This window comes from Tympanuchus pallidicinctus, unplaced genomic scaffold (genome assembly GCF_026119805.1).
Source record: "Tympanuchus pallidicinctus isolate F22 unplaced genomic scaffold, pur_lepc_1.0 scaffold24, whole genome shotgun sequence".
Lineage (NCBI taxonomy): Eukaryota > Metazoa > Chordata > Aves > Galliformes > Phasianidae > Tympanuchus > Tympanuchus pallidicinctus.
Genome location: NW_026294741.1, coordinates 8,233,840 through 8,250,043, shown reverse-complemented (window position 1 = coordinate 8,250,043; position 16,204 = coordinate 8,233,840). Strand labels below are relative to the sequence as shown.

Below are 16,204 nucleotides of genomic sequence, written 5' to 3'. Positions count from 1 at the left end.
CCTTCATCTACCACTGACAAAAACGATCACCTCAGCTTTGGAAAGCAGAAGTCCTCAGCTGTGCTTAAACCCATTCAAAGCTGACTGTTGACGTAAGTGCAGGAGCACTTCATGGTACAGGCAGGAACATCCAGACAGTGAGAATATGTCCTAAATGTTTGTATTTTATGTATACCACATATTCATATACATAAACTATGTACCTGTTGTATGCTATGCTGATATATAAAGCATGTACTTGATTTACTTCATATTCCATACTCAATGGCAGCATGTCAGGACTTCTTTATAAAATGAACACCTGACAAATTGGACAGTTCAAAACCAGAATGTCTCATGAAGAATTACAGTTAATTGTTTTGGGTTTTTTTTTGGCATTATTTGTCACCTATAACAGCGCAGGCTGAGAAACAAGTTTAAGGGCACTTGAGAACGTCCGTTTTACCATTTATAAACTCCTAGAGCAAACCAAGCAAAAAATAAACCAGTAGCAACCAAGAAGTACTTTCCTAGGAGGTTATATGGAAAAACACAATCTGTGAAGCACGTCAGACATTAAATCTACCTACTTCTCTCTTACCTGCTACAAAGATCAGACTGGAGAAACGGAACTACAAACGCTGGTCACAGAGCTGCACAATTTGTCTTTGGAATCCTAGGCCTTTCTGCACCATTCACACAATGTCTAATGAGATGGGCAGCAATGTGGAATGGTTTCTGATTGGTCACATCTCTTAGTTACGCATCTTTTCTACTCCAACACTTTACTTCTTCCGTCTTACACTTCAAAATTAACTTCAGTTGTAAGCTTTGAGACAAAGGACAGTTTATGTACTTGTATAGAATCTAAGGAGAAAAACAGCTTCTCACTGAGACCCTTCCAGAGTGCCAAAACAGAAATCATGGTACTACAGAAAAACTTAAACCAAAATGCCTTGCACTTCACCCCCCAAATCCCCTCCCTGTTTCAACCATGCCACGTTCATGATGCAGAAGAACGTTTTTTTCCAGTGTATGTACAAAAACTTCATGAAACAAAGGGTGATGAAATTAAACCAAGTCACTTTGACTAAGAGAAGTATGGGCCTTAAAAACAGGCATTTATTAAGTGACCGAATTTCTAAGGGGTGCCCCTCTTGGTTGTATAAATATCCAACGCTGAATAAATCTAGAAAGCATCCTGGAGAAAATATTGACATAGCATACCATCTGATAGCACTGCAAAGAAGCAATCAGAGTAGAGTACAGCAATAAATTAAAATTAAGAAGTTATATATCCAAACCAGACTAAAAGTAATTTTGTGAGTCAGCAGTAAAAAGTTAAATAAACACTAATTTAACACATTTTAGATGTGGCAGTCAGTGGATGAAATATTTTACGGCTTTCTAGCTATGCGAACACAGTCAGGGGACACAGCAATTGAAAAGAGCAAGAAGGGAAAAAGATATTCTCCTCAGTATGTCAGAAAGCATAAACACAGAAGCAGAGGAGAGAAAGAGACGTCAGGGAAGCTGTTTGCAACGGAAAGCTGCAAAAGGGAATTTTGATGCAGTGACCCCCAACCTAATGGCCACGACCTGTTTTTACCATGCTGTCTTCCTCTATTTTGAGGCAGCACAATCATCCTTTCATAGGAAACGAGCATTTTGCATTCCTCTGGGGTGTGCATGGAAAGGAAGTGGTTAACTCCTCCAAAGAGGTATTCTATATCAGAAGCATTTCCAGGCAGTGAGGAAGGGAGAGAAAGCTGGGAGAAATAGAGCAGCAGTGGCAATTCTGGAGACCACTGCCTCTACCAAACCCTAGGTTTCCATCTCTCACACACACATCCATGCCAACATCAGAAAGAGGGCTCCATTCACACAGGTTCCTAGAAAGCACCTGGAAACTTTTAGGAAACAAGGCTAACAGCACAAGAATACCAAGATTAATTTCATATGTTAAACTGCACACACAAGTGAGCTGGTGACAGCATGAGTAACGCAGATATCTCAGATGCTGTTTGAAGTTTTCTCTACCTTTTCAAACAAGTCACAGCAGGAATGGAGTCCCTTCAAACTTACCTTCAGGTAAGCAGTTGAGATGATGCTTTCAAGAAATAATGAGGACTTAATTGTTATCACACTTCAGGCATTTGGACTGCAGACAGGCAAGAAAAAAAGACTTCATGGTGGAGCTCAGAAATGAACGAGGAGCAAATTCATAGCAGGTTTATGAAAATCAGACAATGGTAGCAAAGCAGATGAAAGAAGAAAGAAAACACTGCAAACTAAAGGACAGAAGTGAAAGCAAGAAGCAGTGACTAATGACTACACAACCACAAAGGCAATGAACTTGGGCTCTGACTCTGAAAGGTGCCAAAGCAAGTTACTGCAGGGAACTCCTTCTGCCCAAAGGCAGGCACACATTTGATAGAATTGGTCAACTCAACAACAGTGCTCTTTGAAACACTGCTTTAAATAGAGATAGACATGTGGACATGGGTGGTTTTCTGGTGATGTACAAGACTTCTGCTGGTTCAGTTGGAATAAAGTCCTTCAAAGCAGTGAAGCAGTCGGCAGGAAGGAACAGGGTGAATGGGCTAAGAGGACTCTTGACATTAACTCAAAATGATGCTGTCCTTCTGCTTACTGTTTCTATACCACAGATCATTTATATAAACAAAGCTTACTTGAAAAAAGAACAAAAACAAAAACCTAAAAAGCAGCAAATTACTGGGAAACAATGGGCAAACGAATGGTAGGAATGAATGAGGAAAGCTATTAAGAATCAGAGGGAATGACAAGGAGCACGAAGAAAGGTTGTGCTTCTTGTCCTTCCACTGTGGTCAAGGGTGCTTCTACCACAGAAGAAAACAGCGTCATCAGGTGGCACTGTGTGACAACCTCAGAGGGCCTTCAAGGGAGATGCTCTGCTCTGGCATCACATACAGGATATTTTTTTATTTATTTTTTTTAAATAATAATAATAATAAATTTGCATCAGCTCAGATGGGAAAAAGCGTGGCAAATAAAAGAAGAGAGGACTGAATTAATATTCATAAGTGACATACCGGAAAAGTGAGGGGGAGCTTGGGAAAGGAAATGAGAAAGAGCCATCGGAACTGATGACCCCCTGCAAAACAGGCTCAGCTCCCAGGCAAGAATTGCCATGTCCTTTTCCACACCTACACTACAAATCTCTGCTTTGAACAGCTTTTGGATTCCCCACTCCAGAGCACTCCGGGGAGGAAACTGTTTTGGCTGAAGTTTGGCAGGAGCAGGTGGCATTCACCAGCTGCAAGTAATTTTGCTCTTGTTGGCATCACAGCAGTTCTTGGACTTCTCACAGTTTGTGTTCAGTGGGGAACAGGATTGGGGAGGGAGCAAACAAGTCCTCAGTGGTGTTTAACAGCATCCTAGGCTTCACGGCTGGCTCTTCCAAGCTGGCAGCCCTAAGCAGACAGCAGAAGACACAGTGCTTTCAGGAGGCACCTGCATGAATTTGCCAGCACGGGGTTCAGGTTTGCTCGTGCCTTTTTGTTCTCTGCTGTAAAAAGCACACTGCCTCTGACACAGCTGCCACTCCAAGGTGGAAACAGTCCTGCAAGCCAGATGTTAATATTGCAGGGAGACAGGAAGAGAGAAGAAGAGGGTGGCTTACCAGCAGGTGTAAGTGATCTCTCTGCAGATGGACTAGCATCAGGGCCCCAGAACACATTCCTTTCCCCAGCATCTGTGCTGCCAGCTCTCCAGCATGCACACACTGTACAGAAATAGGGTCTGCACTTTGAAGATTTCAGAGGCTACTGCTCCTACAAATAACTTCAATTATTACCTTTATTTCATCAAAGAAAAAGCGGAATCTGGATACTTAAGTGTGTCGATTCTATTAAACTGTTTGCCTGGATTTAATGACTTCCATCTTCAGAAGCCATCTGAGAAATACTAAGATAAGCACTGGAGTAGGGGAAGAGGAGGCAATTCTTTTCTCCATTTCTCATGTGTGCACACTGCAGCAGAGGGAAGTGGAAATTCAAAGAGCATCTCTTCTAGGGGAATTTCTCAAGCGTTTTAAAAATCTTAACCCCCCTCTTTTCTTGCTACATTCTCTTTCAGCTGTGCAGCATGAAAACCCTTCCGTTTGGCTTCAGGAATGATTTACTGAAACTAAATCACAGTCTTGCTGCATTCACTGATATGCCCAACAATCCAGACTCTCACTGGGAAGGCTTCTTTGGTTCCAACAGGCACAGTGTCATCCTGTACTACAGCACTGCCACCCCAGACACGAACTGCTCTCTCTGAACCAGCCTGGCACACACTTACACAGGGCATGACAGCCATTTCTTTGCTCCAAGCTTGTCTTTCATCACCATCCCTGACAGACACATCCTCCTTGGCAAAGATTAGCACTTTGCTAATGAAGTTAGTTCATGATCTTCTATTACAGCTGGTGCCTATTCCGATGCTTAATCTCTTTTCATCTCCTAAGGTAGGCCAAACAGCCAATGCTATTAATAATAAAATGTTTTATTGCAGTAATAGCTAGAAATCTACAGTCTAGTACAAAGCTACCACACAGATGTGCAGGTAGGCACCGTCTGTGCTGAACAGCATGTTATGAAGTTCCCTGAATAAACAACAAAACAGATACATTACTTTCTCTTCACTCACAAATGACTATCACTTCCCTTTCCTATTAAGGGTGATGCTACTTAAAATGGGCTACCATGCTGCTTTTATATGCCAACCATGACTTTGTACCAAAACCATCTCCAGTAATGCAAAGAGATCTTCCAGAAACCCTCTAGCACTGCAGGGAATGGTTGCCATCTTCCAGCAAAGCAAGACAGCAGACTCTTTGGTAATGAAAGCAGCACTGATCTGATTGCACGAGTCGAAGGAGTCCTCATCACAATGCAGGATGGCTCAAAACAATAGCGTTTGCTAGAATGAATGGTGGATGTGGCACCACATCTCTCTGTGGGAGGGGCAGCTCAGAACATCAAGTGCAATGAGGTTCCAGGAGGTGAATAAGCTACTGCAGCTGAATGCACATTAACCCTCAGGAGTAGTAAAGAAGAAAACAACTGCCCTGATCTTTTTTTTTTCTTTTTACTTTCAAATCAGCCTCACCATTATTAAAGGAAAAGATGTAAAAAATTCCTCACTTCCTAACGGTCTGAGAGCAACAATAATCTAATAAAGCTTTTCCTATGGACAAAGTACCTCAAAATACATATTTATAACAAACCATTACAGCACGCATCACAACTTTACAAGCCTTAATCTAATTACTTCCACTGAAGCAAACACGCATCTCCCTGCTCCCCCCGCCACACGCACAGCCTCACCGAGCACCAAGCCTTCAGCAACCTTTCTCTGATGGACACATTTTTTTTCAGGAAATGACACAGTGACATAGGTAAAAGGTGATTTGGATAGACTGCTGTGTCACAAATTGTCAGGATCTGATTTAAAGACCTTGCCTTTGTCAAGAAAGACAGTTGGGTGTCTGCTTTAAAGAAGTACTGGGAATATTTTCATCAAAGGTTTGAATTGAAAAACAGTGGGAGGTAAATATCTGAGATGTTGCCAAGAAAGACCGCTATATCCGTGCAATTACCATTAACAGGGGACAGCAGTGGTTCAATGAAGTAATTCAATCTGGTGTCCTACATTTTATCAGACAGCAATTCTGAGTTCTGACATAAAAGGCTGAGAAAGAGAATTGGACTCTATTCTGTGAAATTTAGCCTTAATTCTTGCAATCAGCAGATGTGTTCTCTACTTCAGGTACCACCCTACCATCCCTCCAAGTGACTCAAAAGAAGAATACACTCGCATTCACTGTAACACTAACCATTCACATAGGATCAGTTCATACTCCGGATAGGTTTTAGAATGGAATGCATGCAATAAGAGGAAGAGTTTTCCCTACTAAAGCTACACCAGCATTTCATTACTTCTAAGTTTAGCAGGAAGAAAAAAGACCTATTGTTTAAAAGATGAAATAGTACGATGTACTCTAAATTGCTACATGTATTTTTTCCAAAACATAAGAAAGAGAGGGAGAAAGTAATTTTTTTTACCCAGAAAATGATCAAATGAGAAGACCGGGTAAGTTCACATCAAAATAACACCATCATACAGTTTCACCTCATTAATCCTGCCATACCTACACATATAAGCCTACTTTCAGAGAATCTTTAGCACTATCTTTCTCCAGAGTAATCTCTTTGGTTAGCCACATGACCGTGCTGGTGATTTCTAAGCAAACAATACCACCAAACACACAACAAAGAATCATAGCAGCAGAAGCTTTGCCTCACAAATAGTCCAGCGTTGCTCCTCCCTCTTGGGTTACAAAAAATACCACTATGCATAATGAGCAAACCAGCACTTTTCATGAAATGATATGAATCCCTTCTAGAGACCCAACTCTACCTTTCCCAAATATTAAACTTACAACGCATACATTTGATGCTACTGAACATCTTTCTTAACGATATGAAACTGAGACCCCTTGGAAGATGGAGGCTTTGTATATGACAGCTTAACTGCTTGCAATCAACCTAATTTGCAGTACGATGACCTGAAATGAGTTTAAAAGCACCATAATGCATGTTTAGCAATCAGTGAGGCAATTCTTTATTATTCAGGTTCACAATTTGTGTCACATGTTATGGGAAAGAGAAAAAAGGGAAATAGGAAATAATAATTCTTTTGTTTCACAAGAGCCAATGAGCAAAAAGATACACTTCCATGAGGCCAATGGCAAAAAGTAATAAAGATGAGCTATGTGAAACAGGGGGCATTAGAGACCAAATCCAGACTGACAGCAAATCTTAGTCTTTCTGCTCCTTATCTAAATCTTATAATCTCCAGAAGCGGAAATTATAAAATTAAAAATTTGCCTACGAAAGATCATGACATGACTTTTGTTAATTGATTTTCGTTGAAGATTGTCTAAAATGATTAAGTTCATCTGAAATACGACCAAAAATACATACAGACTATGCCCCAAGGTTCTGGAACTGTAAACGAAGCTACTTGCCAACCACTGTGGCACTCCTCTCTCTTCTGCTGATGCCAGAAGTTAGAGACCCTTCTGGTAAATAACAGAATGGCAGATTCAAATACATACATGTTTGAACTTCCTTCTTTCCTTTCCCTAAGACACCTCCATTCTTCACATTTATTATTTGTGGACCCCGCTGAGGCAAGAGAACTGCACAAAGAAGCAGAAGGAAAAGGGGCTGACATGCCCTGAGTGTTTGGTGAAGAAACAGAAGAGAACTACGTGTAACACCGTAAATCCACAGGAACCACACAACAGGGTAAAACTGAGACAAATATACGAGGCAGAAAGATTGCTCAATTCTAACAACTCAAGTAGGAGTGGATTTGGGCAAGGAGGAAAGACAAGGCTGCCCAGAAGTACACTTTAACTCAGCACTGCTCAGTTGAAAGTGGTAACTCCTTGCATCCACCAGCTCCTGATGTATTTGGGGTTTGTCCAAAGGAAATTAATCCATGCACTGTCCAGACAGAGGATGAAAATCAGTGTTTCAGCAATAAGGGAATAAACCTGTCAGAGCAGAAATCTGACCTCAGTTCTGTGTAGTTGGGTAAGAAACAAATGCTGTGCCTCTGCTTTCCCCTTTCGTTTAAGTTTTGGACGCTATCATTTCACCTGACTCAAAGAACTGTAAGGATCGATATTTTTAAATGCAAAACATGTTATCCAAATGCTCTGAGCATGCATTAGGGCAGGTTTCCAAAGTTAATGAGAAAATACCACAGAGAAGATTTGCAAAAGTAATAAGACAGCCATCTCTGGTCATAACAGATCTGAGTACAGACCTTTCTTAAGCGAATTCCAACCCAGGTAACGCATTCTTTTTGCCCGAACGATTCTCAAATACGAGTTAATAACATGTTTCTCTCAACCTTTAGAAAAATACACAAATTTGTTCTCCAAAAATAGTCGTTACGCTCCAGCTATTCTCGTTGTGATTAGTAGGTTGCTAGAAATATACCTATATCTGCTTTTACTGCTCTTTTTGCTTTGATGGTCATATCATTAGTAAACTCTTTAACGAGTCTCAGCCGTCCCTAGGAACAGCATTACATTTTACAAATGCTAACATTAACAGACCTGGGGTAGACTTTATTACCTGTAATGTTTTTATTTGGCAGTGATGATGCCTCCCTTACAGCAGCTGCTACAATGCACACTATTTTCAGTGGCTCCTGGAATGATAACACCTAACGTATTTCAGATGAAGAAACACCAATGTTTTCTGGTCTCACTGCTCCACTGAGGTCTGCAAACGCTAACAGGCAATGCTCGAAGACACAGATTTCTACTTGGAATTTTGATCACTTCCCTTGAACTTACTATCCGAAGATTCAGAACCTCTGCTTTCAGTTTCCCTTCTCCAAAGAAAGGGCATGCAGAGATTTTAAAGTGAAGCCAACATGGCTTTCAGTATACCTTTTGCAATAATACTCGGTAAAACTAATTATAGTGAGAAAACCGGATATAATTCATTACCCTACTAAGCAAATTAGGATTTGTTAACAATGATTTATAGTGCCAAAAGCAGGATAACAAGGATTGTCTTTTCAACTGTATTCACAGAGGATGTGACAGCTTATTAAGTGTGGTGCATCCAAATAGGCTGCTGTTGTTGTGCTACTGTAGACCTCACAGCATTTCAGTAAAAACACTTCAGCAAAACACATTTGAATGTTTGCCTTCTAAAACTGAGCACTGAAGGTAGCGAGTAACACAGCCTACTTACAAAAACAACTTTTTTTTCCTTCTTTTTACCAACATCACTGAGCACATGAAGGGTGCCAAGTATTACATTCCTCCCATTACAATAGACATCTGAATTTTTCCAGTCTATTTCAGGTCATCCTTGTTCCTTTCCTGTGGAAGCCAATGGGTCTTGAAGTAACCTCCTAAAGCTGAGTCTTTCAGCACACTCCCACCTAAAAAGAGTCAATACTGTCACAAATTTGACCCCTTCCAGAAACCAGAATATTGGCAGAGACTCGACTTAGGATTGCAGCCACGGCATAAGGACCAGGCAATGAAGGAAAACTGACTAGAGTTAAGGGCTGTAAATGAGAATGAGAGCCCAGAGTATGTTCTGGTACAAATAGTGTCAGATTGCTCCTGTAGATTTTACCTAGGGTGAAAACCAGTCTTCCTGCATGGTGAAATAGTTGGCCTTATCTAGGCCAGCTACTGGCTCTCCATCTTCACTCTCCTAATACTGCTGGTGCTCCACTTGGGATGAATTTTAGAGCTGTGAGTGGTGCAATGCAACATTACACAACACAGCATCCCAGCGGCAGGCAGCAACTACACAAACATCTGCTGAACCGAACCCACTCAGGGCCAAACTGGATAGCACAACTGATCAGCTGGAGCCTTTGGGAGTATGCTCACAATTTATGTTTGTCTGAGTCACCAGCCCGTGTGCACATCACTGTTCCCTTTTTTCTTCCTTATTTTTAAGGTGGAACAAGATCATTACTGGGTAAAGAAATGGCACTGGTGCTTATTTCTCCCTTCCAACCTCCCAGACTTGTTTCTGTCATCAGCTTGTTACAAAATGCTAATCAATTCTGAAAATCCACACAGTGCTTTTTTTGATGGGGGGGAACTGCTAGCACACACACACACAAAAACACACACAAAAACCCACCATCAGCACCAACTGAAAACAAAGGAACCAGAAAATGAACCTGTCTTTGGTTGCTCCTAACAATCCTGGGAGCTGGACTTGTCATTCAGAAATAAAACATGAAGCCATTTCAATTTTTATTTCTGTTCGTTTTGTGATGCAAACCAATAAACCATCTGTACCTTTTAAGGTGAGATTGGCTGGAAGGGAGATACAGAAAGCAAGCTAGCAAAAACCATTTTCTTTAGCCAGGTAAGAGAAAAAGCTTTCAGTTATTACTCAAACTCCCATCATATTCTAAAACATCTCCCTCAGCCTTTTAAAATGACAGACAGCTGAACAATGTTAATAATTCAAACAACACACATTCAAGTCACTTTGCTAAAGCGAGAAAGTTTTTTTTCCTAAAATCCTAGCTACTCTCAAACTATCTTACGGCACTTCTCAATGAGATGTAACCCACCTCATCATCTATCTTTGAGTAGAGATGATGATTTGCAATGCAAAAAAATCAAGTGGGAGGTTCTCCAGGAAGTGTTTAGTTACGATTTCTTAGGGTGCACCTATATTTACAGTATGTCCAAAGATTATTTCTTGTGGAAGAAGCAGACGATAGGTTGTCATTAGCTGAAGAAAACAAGCAAGTAGACGTGCTCACAACTGCTCAACAACTTTGCATCATTAGCACTCATTCAGAAGTTACTCACACATGTCCCACTCTGCTGATAGCACCTAATTAGAAAGCTTATTTAATCAATGGCAGTTCTGATCGTGCCAGTCAGGTATGAGTTAGGCTGAATCATTTAGTGCAGATTCCCAACCCTGACTATTGACTTCATAGTGAATATGGATTATCAAAGCAGACTGTGTGAATGCCCTGCCATTCCCAGAGCATGCATCTTTTTCCTGTTTTGTTTTTTTAAGAAACACTAACACAACGGCAACAAGAGCATAAGAATCAGCCTCCATCTTTCCCATTCAAAAATTTATCTAATTACAGCATAACACTATGTCAGATTATAGCTTTACCACAATTACTAGAAGTGCAGCACGAATTACTAGATGGAATTATCATATAGATATCAGAAAAATACTTTCCTATCACTGAAAAGTATGTAAACATTTTCTCAAGCAGGGATACCAGGAGACCCTCTATAGCATTAAAAGGGCCCATAAGCAATTTCTGCTTTAGTGTGACACGCACAGCAAACACATACATTGTGGACACGAGTTTCTATCAAAACCAAGTGCCCAGCATAAGCACAGGTTCCTAGCCTCACAAGAGTTACTTCCATTCTGTACACGTTAGGTAATGTGTTCTACATAAACCAACCCTTCACCCTCACAAAAACTGGGGGAGAAAACCTCATCTCCCTGAATGAACAACTGTCCCCTCCTGCCCTCATTACACACAATTACATACAGAACAACGCAGATGCAGTGTTGGTGGCTCACCAATTATGTACCTCTCACTTCAGCCACCCTAAGGTAAATCCTGCTTCCATGAATGAATCAGAGCAAAATCAGCAACATCAAGTATTAGATACCGAGTATTCCCCAAGATATCAAAAAACCCCCAAGAACAGAAAATAATGAACTATTCTTTGTTTTTACACTTCCATGTAAATGCACCGCTTTTCTAATTATGCTGCATGCCTAAGTTGACACAAAGGATACTTACTGCTTATTCCAAAATCAGCAAGCAACTAATAGGAAAGTACAAACCTTGATTCGTTCAAGCTTTAAAAAGTAACACAGAAATGACAGGAAAGACAGCAATAGTCCATTAATGGAGGGACCATTCTCCATCAATGCTGGCAATAGGTTTCACCATCTCAGTCTGCTATCCTGAGCATTAATTAGAGAGCAGGTGATTTTCTCCACAAAGGCATCTATTGGTGGAGATGCACACTACTAACAAGAAACCAATACTACTGGAGAAGAGATGGGAGACCGAGGAGGACAAAAACAATAATGAACCCTGATGAGTAAAGTACAGATGAAACACCATTCCATTAATACTTGGACAGAACAGCAACCCGTACCTCTGTGTTCATTCATTTCAGAGTAAAACCTGCCTCCACCTGGGATCCAGCTGGAGAAGATGCTTCCAGACAGTCGATCATCAGTCCATTTCAACTTACCTGGTTGCCTATGCTCCCTGTGGTGCCCATGGCATGCAACACTCTGTGCTCCAAAGTACAGCGTATATTGATCAGTAATTTCCATGGGGAAAAGCTTTATTATTATTATCTATTAAGCTACAAACTATTGTTGTCCTATTTGAGACCAACAGCCCTTGTTTTGATGTTCCAGATTAACACTAAACAGAAAAACTAACAGCCTTCTCCAGTTAAAAGCTCTGAGAAGGATTCAATTCAAATATTCTTTCCGCACTTTGATAATACAATAATTACACTGATCAGAAACACATGCTCAGTGGATCATTCTGGAGCATTTTTCTCATTGTCTGGTACCACAAAACACATCTGGGTTTTATTTGTCCCATGTAAGTTAATAAGAGTACGGGCATTTTTATTTTTTATTTTTTTTAAACAATAAGCAAGATAATCCTAAAAACAATTTTTTTCAAAACAAGAAGAAGAGGAAACAACTCCAAGTTTCATCCCAAACTGGGTAACTGTAAAAACAGCTTTCTATGGGAGTTATTTCACTATCAGGCTATCAGAGAAGAAGGAAAAGGAAAGTTACAAGAATCACATTACAATGACTCTACATACAAAAGTATCTCATGTCAATGGAACCCAAGACAGGATGCCTCCCTGATCTGCTCAGATCTGAATCAGAACAATGTAAAGTGCCAATATGCTGGCATGAGAAGATGCTAAGCTCCTTCTTGTTACTCAGCTCCCCACTTGGTAGAATTGGAAACTTTCAAGCCTATTGCTGGAGCATAGGGGATGTTGACACCTTCCAGATTTTCACTTCACTGGACCAACCCACAGGCAGTATGGTGCAAGGAACAGCAGATGGCTTTTCTTCTGTTACCTCTGCTTCCTAAATACGAAGCTGAACATTGTTCTTAAACTATGCATATTCAGCTCTACTATAAGGAGAAAAAGGTTTATTTATATATGTTAAAGCCTTTCATCCCACATTATATTTCTCCCTTTCCAGAGCATCTCTGTGTATGTTCATACGATTTGAATTTCAAGCGCCCAAAGGAAAGCAATTTAATCTTAAGTATGAAGTTTTAGTTTTAATCTTAATGCAAGATACATGTTGAGATGTTTGATACTCTTCTTGCTTTCATTTCCTCCCTTTTAAAAAGACATAACACAGAACAGGGAAAGTACTGGGGAAAAAAAAAAAACAACTGTTTTATTCCTGTTTCACGTTTTACCTTACGCAGATTAAGGCTTTAGTCTGATTAGAAGAGCTACCACAAACCTTTTCCAGCTGATAATGCTCTCTTCAGGCCTTACCACTGGCAGAAGACAGAACATTTGGTCTGTGCTGAAGTCCAGTGTGACCCCAGCAGGACATGTCATTTCTCCATGTATTAAGCAATTCCTGTGCTTGCACTTTACACTTTACACATGAAGTCATGCATTACACAGCTCAATCCCACATCTTTCTTACAGGATCACAGACCTCTGTGAAAAAAGGCCAAACTCATGCTGTGTTCTAATGGGAGACAATTACACTCTGGGAAACTAAAAAGAGAGCAACAAAGTTTTTTTCTTCATCACGTAATTGAACACTACACAGTTTTCCTTTCCCAGAGGCTTGATGAAAAGATAGAAGCCGTCTTTGATTACACTTTTAAATACGCAGAACAATGCTATGGAGAAAGTCTCACTGCATGTTACCCACCTGTTTTTGGACATACATAATGTCCTACTTCTCCTACAGATGTAACACCGAGGTAAAAGGGACATGCTTGGAGAATGCAGTGCAAAAGTTAGAGAGGGTACGAGCAATTTAAATACAAATCTTAGAGGGAAACAAACTGTGCACTGAATTGACTGCAAAACATTTCTTACTCCCAAACTTATCTGCATGTAAAAGGTCTGTTGATAAGCTTGGGAATAAACACCTGGAAAACTGTAAGTACGGACTGTTATATCAATAAAGAGACATGTATATAAACAACAAAATAGACACAGTGATCAATTATCAATCCAGTCGGGGTCCGATCCTCTTCTCATGACATCAAATGTATTGGTACAGGGGGAATCAAGCCAGCCATCCTGGATTAGAGAGCTGGTCTGACCATGGTTCGTTTTATTTGCTATAATTGTGTAAATTAAATACTTTTGGAATTTATGTAGCAACTGGTTAGCACAGGAAAACATCCATCTCCACGTCTGCTATATTACTTATCCGTGGAGGAAGAAATAGAAAAAGCCAAGTTAACCTAGTGGGCAGACAGAGATAGGTTATTTACACTCATTTCCACATAGTAAGGCACTTTCATTTCAGGAGTAATGCTATGCTGTTCAGAGACGTGTGTTAAAGTTGAGGTACACTTACAAAGTAGCCTGTTCCCAAGCTGGAAGGAGCTGAGCTCTGCAATAAAACACAAAGACAAAGTGGAAAGTCAGTGATGGTTTTTAACACGTTCCAATCCACACAGCTCATTACCAGCCCTTTCCAAGCTTTTCATCACTACATCACAGCACCAATGTGCTGCCCCTTGTCATCTGCTACTGAAACAAACACCGTGTTGCTTAATTTTTCCCTTTACATCTCTCAACAACTCTGAGATGGTAACGTGCTATTTACTGAATTCCAAGCTTCTGCGGTGGACGTAATTGCCAATTTATTTGACAGGCAGCTGGGTAATGAATTAATGATGGCATTTCGCCCTGCACTGAGACTAAACAGACACTCATCAACCAGCCTCCCTGACATGCTGACATTCAATGCCCTGGACTCCAGCTACTCAGCTTTGTGGCCACAAAGGGGCAGGCGGGAGGGGGAAAAGAAAAAAAAATAAAATAAAATAAAAAAAGTAGGCTGACTTCAAAACAAAAAGCCCAGTGGGTTTAGATGACTTTTCCAGTGTGTGACCTGTTTGCCAATTTATTCCCAAAAGGCCCTGGTTCGTACACACATTCTGCTTCTCTAAAATGAGACGTTTTGTAAACATAATTAGTAGTCTGAAATGTAAAAGAACGCGTGGGCACAGAGAAGCTGCTTCAGTCCATGTACCATTTCCTGGAGAACAGTCACTACGATTTCCCACTTGGATGTCCACACTGTTAGACAAACCAAGGATTTAAAAAGAGAAGCAAAAATAAAGCAACTAAACCCTACAGTGTGAAACTGATTCCAAAACTCCAAACCGTAAGAATAATTTAAACCAGTATTACTAAATTGAAAAATAATCGAAAGGTTTAAATGCTTTAAAAAAAATAAAAATAGGCATCATGACATTCATTTTAAGTGGGACGTGATCACAACCTCGACATTCACAGGAATTAAGGAGATAAAGGGTTTTGTTTCATTAGTTTTTCATCTCAGCAATGGGGATTACACAGCAGGTTCTCTTAGAGCCATGGTGAGAGACCGAAACATCTCAGGCCTAATCCAGGTCACTGCTGTTGTATTAAAGGGTGATCAGTTCCAACGCTCCGACCCCACCACCTGAAACGCTCTAAGCCAGGCTGGTCAACAGACAAGGAAGCAAAAGGCAGAGGGTAACTCTGAGGTGAGCAGCAGGAAGCTCAGAAGACCAACCTTCAGCTCCTGCAGCTCAGTCTGCATTGCAGCACTGTAATACAAATGCTCTTCCAGTGCTGCATGAGTTCTGCCATTACCAGGACCCAACCAGCCCCAGTCAAATGCTGGAAAGAAGCAGGATTTGCATCCCTGCCAGCCCTACCGCAGGGAACCCTGACAGCAACCCCCTCTACCTCTGATCTCCAAGTGAAGCGCTGACACAAAATGAAGCCAAACCCCACCCCCAAGGGGCTGACTCAGTCTTTTCACTGAACCCTGTGCAGCAGAAATAGTGCCAAGAAATTTTAAATTAACAGCCGTACTCATTGCAAATAATCAGAATATTACCATGTGTGCACCAAAGCACTACTAAAAAGAGAGGTTTAGAGAGGTTATGTACGTACAGGGAAAGGCTCTTTGGTTTAAGCCATTAAAAGTTAAAGACTTAGCAGGAGAAAAGCATGAGGAATGGATGCCCCATCCCTGGAGGCATTCAAGGCCAGGCTGGATGTGGCTCTGAGCAGCCTGGTCTGGTGGCTGTGACCCTGCACGTAGCAGGGGGTTGGAACTGGATGAGCACTGTGATTCTCTTCAATCCTATGATTCTATGATTCTGGCAATCTTAGGGGTACCAACATTGCAGTATTAATAGACTCTGCTATGGAAATTTGGAATTCCCAGTGCAGGGATGGGAACAGGTGGCCATAGGCAGTCAGGTAAGCACCACAGCACAGCCCTCACACGGCTGCCAAGTCCCCTCCAGGACTATGGGGTTTCAAGAGCCACTGCTGCCCACAGTTCTGTAAGACCAGGTTGGAAGGGCTGCATGG

At 41.0% G+C, this 16,204-nt stretch overlaps 1 protein-coding gene across 6 annotated transcripts in view; it reads right to left on the bottom strand.

The window, feature by feature from the left end:
- AUTS2 (activator of transcription and developmental regulator AUTS2) overlaps positions 1-16,204 on the bottom strand; it is a 658,144-nt gene that overhangs the window by 361,283 nt on the left and 280,657 nt on the right. For all 6 annotated transcript variants that reach the window (XM_052688467.1, XM_052688465.1, XM_052688464.1 and 3 more), the window contains one exon: positions 14,184-14,219. In XM_052688467.1, the coding sequence (XP_052544427.1) occupies positions 14,184-14,219 (36 nt within the window). The remainder of the gene's footprint in view (positions 1-14,183; positions 14,220-16,204) is intronic.